This window comes from Drosophila busckii, chromosome 2R (assembly GCF_011750605.1).
Source record: "Drosophila busckii strain San Diego stock center, stock number 13000-0081.31 chromosome 2R, ASM1175060v1, whole genome shotgun sequence".
Taxonomy (NCBI): domain Eukaryota; kingdom Metazoa; phylum Arthropoda; class Insecta; order Diptera; family Drosophilidae; genus Drosophila; species Drosophila busckii.
In genome coordinates this window covers 15,208,161-15,215,871 of record NC_046605.1, presented here as the reverse complement: position 1 = coordinate 15,215,871, position 7,711 = coordinate 15,208,161, and the positions used below count along the sequence as shown (strand labels likewise).

Genomic DNA, 7,711 nt, shown 5'->3' with positions numbered 1-7,711 from the left:
CTTGAACATTAAACTATGTTTTGTGAAAGAAGTTGCGACAAAAATAAACTTATGTTTACCATATAAGGCAAGTATATATATGTATATATAGAATTATAGGCATGGTTAGTAACTACAACAATATCGTAGGTTTTTAATCTACAAATTACAATTACAATTCTTACAGAGAGCAAATGATGAGAAGGCCAATTAGTGTTATTTGTTTTTCTGTTTCTAATGAGAATCTTGGTATCTGGCAGCTATTGCTGCTCTCATAATATGCGTATGCTCTGGCGCACCTCGAACAGTGTGTGATCCTCCTCGTCATCACTATTCACATCCTCGATGGCCATGGGCAAAGGAGTGAGCTCCTGATTGGCGCGATCACCTTGCACGCCGTACTTACGCTCAGCACGCGATAAACGTAAACTGCAAGTAAAATGGTCGACATTAATAGGCTTATCAGCAAATTTAAGCATGCATGTGTACATATAAATTGATTGATTGAATGCGTTGTGTCGCATACAAAACAAACTGTAATAATGATGATAAGGTAATTGTGTAGTGTACATAAACTTTCCAGTGACCCACAAGTCTAATACAATTTCTATTAAATGTTAGAAGACTCTCTTGCTTACCGATATAAACGTAAAACCAAATACAAAAGAGCAATGCTGCTTATGCCCACAAACATATAAAATAAGCTTGTATATGTTTCCGGCAAGCCTGCGTTATTGTTTAATTTCGAATGCTCAATCTGTACATCTTCTACGGGCAGTTTTGGTTGTGAACGTTCCGAGATAACAACCACATCTTCAGTCGTAGCTGTCTTTGTTGCTGCAGCCGGCTGTTGATTGGGCTCTCCTGTTTGTTGTTGCTGCTGCTGCTGCTGCTGCTGCTGCTTTTGTTGCACTGCCACATCATGTGCCAGTTCCTTCTTAACGGACTTGGCAGCTTCACTTTCTAATGGCGTGGCATTGCTTTGCAACAGAAAAATAACCAGCAATAGCCAAAGAATTTGCTCCATTTGCTTCAATGCTATTTTTATTTTTATTTCGTTTTTTATTTACACTAGAGCGGAGCCGAATTTCATTATAAAGGGCTGGAAAGCTCAGTTTATTTCATCACACAGCTGAGGCGCTGCCAACTTGCTACAAAAATGTTACTATCGAAATATCGATAACATAGTAGCCCTGCTCAATTGAACTAATTCTGAACAACTCCATTACGAATGCACTCTGGCAGCACTGTGCAACTTTTTTAGTTGAAAGAGCTGATTTGTAAAAAGGCTAATAAAATCCATTTTAATAGTTAAATTAAAGTTAAAAACTAACATAAATTGCACATGAGACGCACGTATATTATATACACACCAGGCAACAGGTAAAGCGCAGCTCACGCATATAAAATAAAGAAATTTCACAAGCAGTAAGTAGCCAACAGTGCTGTGAAAATGGCGAACAAAAGAAAAAAAAAATTGTGTGTGTGCTCCAAAAGGGAAATCACGACGTCACAGTACGAATGCCAAAAGCGAAAAATGAAAATCTTTATTGAATTTAACTAAGTGCAATGCTAATAATAATTTTAAAGCAAGTGCCTGGTGTAAAGAGATATAATTTTATTTACAGTACGATGCAGTTTTAACTGTGTATGCGTCTGTGTGTGTGCAGGTTTTGTGTATGTGTGTGTTTATTTAACCAGGAAGTTGAAAACTACTTTAAGTCGCTCGTACAAGTTGCCACCTTATGATTAATGCTTACATACAGACACATACACATGTAAACAATGTTGATATTGATATCGTAACTTTTGTAGGCGCCTTGAGCATAACTGTGGGTACGTCTATGTATGCATGTGTACAGACACACATGCACACACACACACACATTTAATTTCATTTTGTTTTATTTTTTTCTTTTAATGGAATTGACATTGGAACTTCTTTGGCAATTGTGCAAAGACCTTGTTTGGCATTGTGTGCTGATTAAAGTGAGGCCTACTTTGATTCAATTAAACAAACTTTAATTTTTTATATTTGCAGATTTAAATTACTACAATAAAATAGATAAAGACAAAAATATATAATCATATTTCTCTTATAAATTGTTTACATTTGATTTGCCAAAATTCCGACCAAAACACCCAAAACAAGAACAACATCAGGCAAACGACGCCATCAGGATAGCCAACCCTCCGCATCCGCCACCTCCAGCACCTCGTCGCCAGTTGTAGCCGTTCTAGGAGCGCCACAGCAACAAAAGCAACAGCAAACGGAACGGCTAGAAGGCAAAATGAACCGTTCAAGTAATTCACAGAGCACACAACGACCAGTCAATTTAGATGACATCTGGAAAGAGCTGGTCGAGGGCATCTTGCAGATATATCAGCATGAGAAATCACTAACACGCAAACAGTACATGAGATTCTATACGCATGTCTATGACTATTGTACTAGTGTTAGTGCTGCACCCAGTGGACGCAGCAGTGGCAAGGCGGGCGGTGCTCAGCTCGTAGGCAAGAAGCTGTACGATCGCTTGGAGTCATTTCTTAAGGACTACCTAAGAGGCCTGCTGACCACGTTTCAGTCAATTAGTGGCGAGGAGGTTTTGCTCTCACGCTACACCAAACAATGGAAATCATATCAATTTTCCAGCACCGTGCTCGATGGCATTTGCAATTATCTGAATCGTAATTGGGTTAAACGTGAATGCGAGGAGGGTCAAAAAGGCATCTACAAGATCTACCGCCTGGCTTTAGTTGCCTGGAAGGGTCATTTGTTTCAAGTGCTCAACGAGCCGGTGACCAAGGCAATACTCAAATCCATTGAGGAGGAGCGACATGGCAAGCTAATTAATCGCGCCTTGGTGCGTGATGTTATCGAATGCTATGTGGAGCTGAGCTTTAACGAGGACGACGCTGAGGCCACCGAACAAAAGTTGTCTGTATACAAGGATAATTTCGAGCAGAAATTTATTACTGACACATACGCTTTCTATGAGAAAGAGTCTGATGCGTTCCTATCAACCAACACAGTAACCGAGTACTTGAAGCATGTCGAGAATCGCCTCGAAGAGGAAAAGCAACGCGTGCGTGGACGCAACACCAAGAATGCCATGTCCTACTTGCATGAGACTACAGCTGAAGTGCTCAAATCGACATGCGAACAGGTGGGTTATTAAAAACAAATGCATTTAAAGCTGTTTATTTAATTTGACGTTCATTTTGCAGGTGCTGATTGAAAAGCATTTGAGATTATTCCACACCGAGTTCCAGAATCTTTTGAATGCCGACAGAAATGATGATTTAAAGCGTATGTATTCATTGGTTTCGCTCACACCGAAGAATCTGGATCAGCTAAAGAAAATACTCGAGGAGCACATCTTGCAGCAGGGCACAGAAGCCATTGAGAAATGTTGCACCAGCGAAGCGGCCAACGATCCGAAAACCTATGTACAAACCATACTTGATACACATAAGAAATACAATGCGCTTGTATTGACAGCATTTGATAATGACAATGGATTTGTTGCCGCACTGGACAAGGCCTGTGGCAAGTTTATCAATTCGAATGTTGTAACAAAGCCAAACAATGCTGGTAAATCGCCAGAATTGCTGGCCAAGTACTGCGATTTGTTGCTCAAGAAATCGTCAAAGAATCCCGAGGATAAGGAGCTTGAGGATAATTTGAATCAAGTGATGGTCGTATTTAAATATATTGACGACAAGGATGTCTTCCAGAAATATTACTCAAACATGCTGGCTAAGCGTTTAGTTAGTCACACCTCGGCTTCAGATGATGCTGAGGCCATGATGATCTCCAAGTTGAAGCAAACATGTGGTTACGAATACACTGTTAAGCTCCAGCGCATGTTCCAGGACATTGGTCTGTCCAAGGATTTGAACTCCTACTTCAAGGAGTACCTGAAGACTCAAAATATCTCTTCAGAAATTGATTTTGGCATTGAGGTGCTCTCCACCAATGCCTGGCCCTTTACACAGAACAACAATTTTCTCTTGCCCTCGGAACTGGAACGCTCCGTGCAGCAATTTACCCTATTCTATTCTGGAAGGCATTCGGGACGAAAACTCAATTGGCTGTTCCACAAATGCAAGGGTGAATTGATTATGAATGTTAATCGCAGCAATGTAGCCTATACGCTGCAGGTGAGCACGTTCCAAATGTCCGTGCTGTTGCAGTTTAATGATCAGCTTAGCTTCACCGTCCAACAACTGCGCGACAACACACAATCCCAACTGGATAATTTAATACAGGTAGAGCATCAAAGACAGAGTAATAGACTAATATGGCTGCTAATAATTTAAATTTAAATTACAGGTGTTGCAAATACTGCTCAAGGCCAAGGTTTTAACCTGCATCGATAGCGAAAACGCTTTAACCCCCGATTCGACTGTGGAATTGTATTTGGATTATAAGAGCAAGAAGCGTCGCATTAACATCAATCATCCGTTGAAGACTGAGCTTAAAGTCGAACAGGAGACTGTCACCAAGCACATTGAGGAGGATCGCAAGCTATTGATACAGGCAGCAATAGTGCGTATTATGAAAATGCGCAAGCGTCTCAATCATACCAATCTAATATCAGAGGTGCTTAATCAGTTGTCCACACGATTTAAGCCCAATGTACCCGTCATTAAGAAATGCATTGATATTTTGATTGAAAAGGAATATCTGGAGCGTATGGAGGGACATAAAGACACCTACAGTTATCTTGCTTAAGTTTATGTTACACATATAATAGAATTATCGTTCCCAAAATTATATTTTGCCAACAACCATTAGAAGATATCGATAGAGCATGCCTGCCAGTCGTCCTACCAATTTCCCACTCTCTCGCCCTCTGTCTATTTACATAAGTAAAACAATCACTGTGAAAATCAGTCCCCTTCCCCTACTGCTTTTATTAGGCACGTGTTTAGAATGCGTGCAGTCCATCAACATTTTATATAAACTTCATACACATACACGAATGTTGTGCAATTTGTGCGAGTTCATCAGCTAACGTACATCAAATATATATATATACAACTATAAATGTGCAAGCACAGTTATATATTTCATGTATACATTGCTCTATTTCATCATTTTCTTTCCACTTTTTTGATCAAGACCTGTTTTACTGAGTTTATTGCTGTTCATAATTTTACGCATACATATATAGTATACATAAATATAAACGAAACAAATATAAATTTGAAGCAGCTATATTAAATGTAATAATCTCGTTGTTTTATTTCTTGCAAAAGTTCAGAAATTCAAAAGACAGTATTTTATGGTTTGTATAAAAACGACAATCTTATTTATTATATGGTATATTTACATGTTTTCTTTTTACAAAAAGTTAGATTACTCTTTATTTGTATACATGTAGGTACATTGTAAAATGTTTTTATGTATATATATGTATCTAAAATAAGTAATTACTAACAACAGAGATCAGATAAGCTGGCGTGCGCTCAAAGATCTCAGTCCTCATCGTCCAATGTTAAGACCTTGGTCTGAAAACGCATTCGCTTAGTATTCTTAACAATGCCGTTGGTTAGTAAATTGGTGCCGGGCTCACCAGGTAAATCATTCCAGAGACGTTTGATGCGCACCACAGCAATGGAATTGAAATCGTATTTCTCTGCTGGCTCAGCTGGTGGCGTATCTGTAGTGTTGGCTGTGGCCGGAATGCTTGGCAGCTTGCGTATCTTGACAACAGCTTGCTTCAGGCGGCTACTGCAGGAGCTGCTAACGCTAGCTTTGTCATCATCCTCGCTGGATTGCATGGGCAACGAACAGCCACGCTTTTGTGGTAAGCTAGACTTTGTTTTAGATGATTGACAGCTGCAAGAAAGGCAAAAGGTTACATATCCTCATTAACAAGTGCAACATGATTACGTACCTTTCCAGCTGTTCCATCTGGTATTCATTTAAAGTAGGCGGTGAAGCAGCGCATATTTTTCCAGGCTTCTCTGGATGGCAACCGTAATCCTTGCCCTTTAGCCAATTTTCATAGCGCTCTGGCTGGAAATGCCTTACAAATGTCTCCATAGATATTTTGACCATATCGCTGCGACATTTGCAGATGCTTGCTCGCTTGCCATATTCTATCCAACGTTTTGATGCAAAATTTGTGGACTCGGCACCATTGAAGCCATGATTAAAGCCCGCGTGGTATCCAAATGGAAAAGTTATAATTATTTCTCCTGCCTCCTGTGTTATTTTGTTAAAAGGTATATTATGTTGGTTCAAAACCTTTGGGCTTATCATCGTCATCTTGTGGCGCAAATATGCATTGCATTCCTGATAGTTTTCCTTAAAGGTTTCATTAGCAAGCTTCTCTAGACGCGTTCCGTAGGCAGGTGGTATGGCATACCATGTCTTGGGCATGCCAAAGTGTAAATAATTAATGGAATATAAATCCATGTCTTCAGTATGCCAGGCAAAAGAGCTCTTCCACATTCCGAAATACAGGTACGCTGTGTTAACACCATCAATCTCTATACCATAGTCAGTATTAACTAGATTTAGAATTGTATCAAGTCGTCCAATGTTCCACACATCCAAGTCATCGTCACTTAATGTTCCTTTAACATCCGCTGCATATAATGCTGATATGTATGTTATATTCTTCCAATACTTGCGCTCCAGATCATCATAGTCGATGTGGCGCGGCGTCTGATGCAACTCCGAGTTAGCCTTTTCCATAAACTGACGCAGCGTCATCTGGCGACGCTGTTGTATATTAATTTGTTGATAAAGTCCATGAGCTCTATTTAAATGAAACATAAATAAAACCGTTGGGAAAATATATTGCTTAATTAAGTTACCCCGTAACTACTTGACAAATAGGTGCCGGTATTGTCATATTTATATTTTCTATATCATATCCGGATTTTCGCGGCTTCCACTCTCTAGGGGGTATTATTTTGACTATGCCCGCTTTATGTGCTCCTCGCGATTCCATATACTCAATATAGGCGGAGAAGTTGACAAATTCATCATAACTGGGCCGGAACACCATGATCCGTGGCACAGTATTCTGATCATCCGTATCAAAAGACAAACGACTAGACGACATTTTAAAACAATAAACACATTTCTTTTTTATTCTTTCAATTTCTGTCAAGTAGACTGTACTGGATGACAGTGTATTGGTCGTAGCTTGAAAGTGCTGTAAAATGTTAGGCAGGTAGCGCCTAACTGCCAACAACTCGAACTGATTATTTAAATGAAGCACGCTGAGCCATAATTTAAATTTATGAGGCCTGCAATGTAAACGTAAATAAATAAATACTTTACACGCGATATGAGAAATTATTCATTTAAGAAAATAATTTGACTGTCCTATGATTCACTAAACTAATAAAAGTAGTCACAATTTAAGTTAAGACATCGTCTGCATTTAATATATTTTTTTATGACTTGCACTTATGTAAATGCTGTACTTCCTAAGAAATCCAAATATGACTGGAATAATCTTACTTCACAGGAATAAAAGATCAGGTCATTAAACACATCTTAGATAATTTTAACTGAGATAAAAAAAATCTATTACTTTTAATTAAGTTAATTAATTAACACAAAAATCTCATGTTTGTATCTATGCAATACATAGTGCACAGAAATTCCAATAAAACAATGCAATAAATCTAATTTATTTTGGAAACAAGATAAATCCGAACTTTATTATTTTACGGTTGACGATAATGACAGCCGCCAGTATCT

At 38.8% G+C, this 7,711-nt stretch overlaps 3 protein-coding genes across 3 annotated transcripts; 1 reads left to right on the top strand and 2 right to left on the bottom strand.

Moving 5' to 3' along the window:
* Positions 1-237: 237 nt before the first annotated feature.
* Positions 238-1,103, bottom strand: LOC108596790 (kinesin-related protein 7). The gene is made up of 2 exons (XM_017982893.2): positions 618-1,103; positions 238-408 (listed from the first exon to the last, which is right to left on the bottom strand). The coding sequence occupies exons 1-2, from the start codon at positions 1,004-1,006 to the stop codon at positions 252-254; spliced, it is 546 nt and encodes a 181-aa protein (XP_017838382.1). The 5' UTR covers positions 1,007-1,103; the 3' UTR covers positions 238-251.
* Positions 1,104-1,267: 164 nt separating this feature from the next.
* On the top strand, positions 1,268-5,168 carry LOC108596786 (cullin homolog 1). The gene is made up of 4 exons (XM_017982891.2): positions 1,268-1,362; positions 2,021-3,146; positions 3,208-4,251; positions 4,316-5,168. Exons 2-4 carry the CDS (start codon positions 2,271-2,273, stop codon positions 4,715-4,717), a joined length of 2,322 nt encoding a protein of 773 aa, XP_017838380.1. The 5' UTR covers positions 1,268-1,362; positions 2,021-2,270; the 3' UTR covers positions 4,718-5,168.
* A 229-nt stretch (positions 5,169-5,397) lies between these two features.
* LOC108595458 (probable lysine-specific demethylase 4A) lies at positions 5,398-7,112 on the bottom strand. The gene is made up of 3 exons (XM_017980699.1): positions 6,814-7,112; positions 5,886-6,755; positions 5,398-5,827 (listed from the first exon to the last, which is right to left on the bottom strand). Exons 1-3 carry the CDS (start codon positions 7,062-7,064, stop codon positions 5,464-5,466), a joined length of 1,485 nt encoding a protein of 494 aa, XP_017836188.1. The 5' UTR covers positions 7,065-7,112; the 3' UTR covers positions 5,398-5,463.
* Positions 7,113-7,711: the final 599 nt, after the last annotated feature.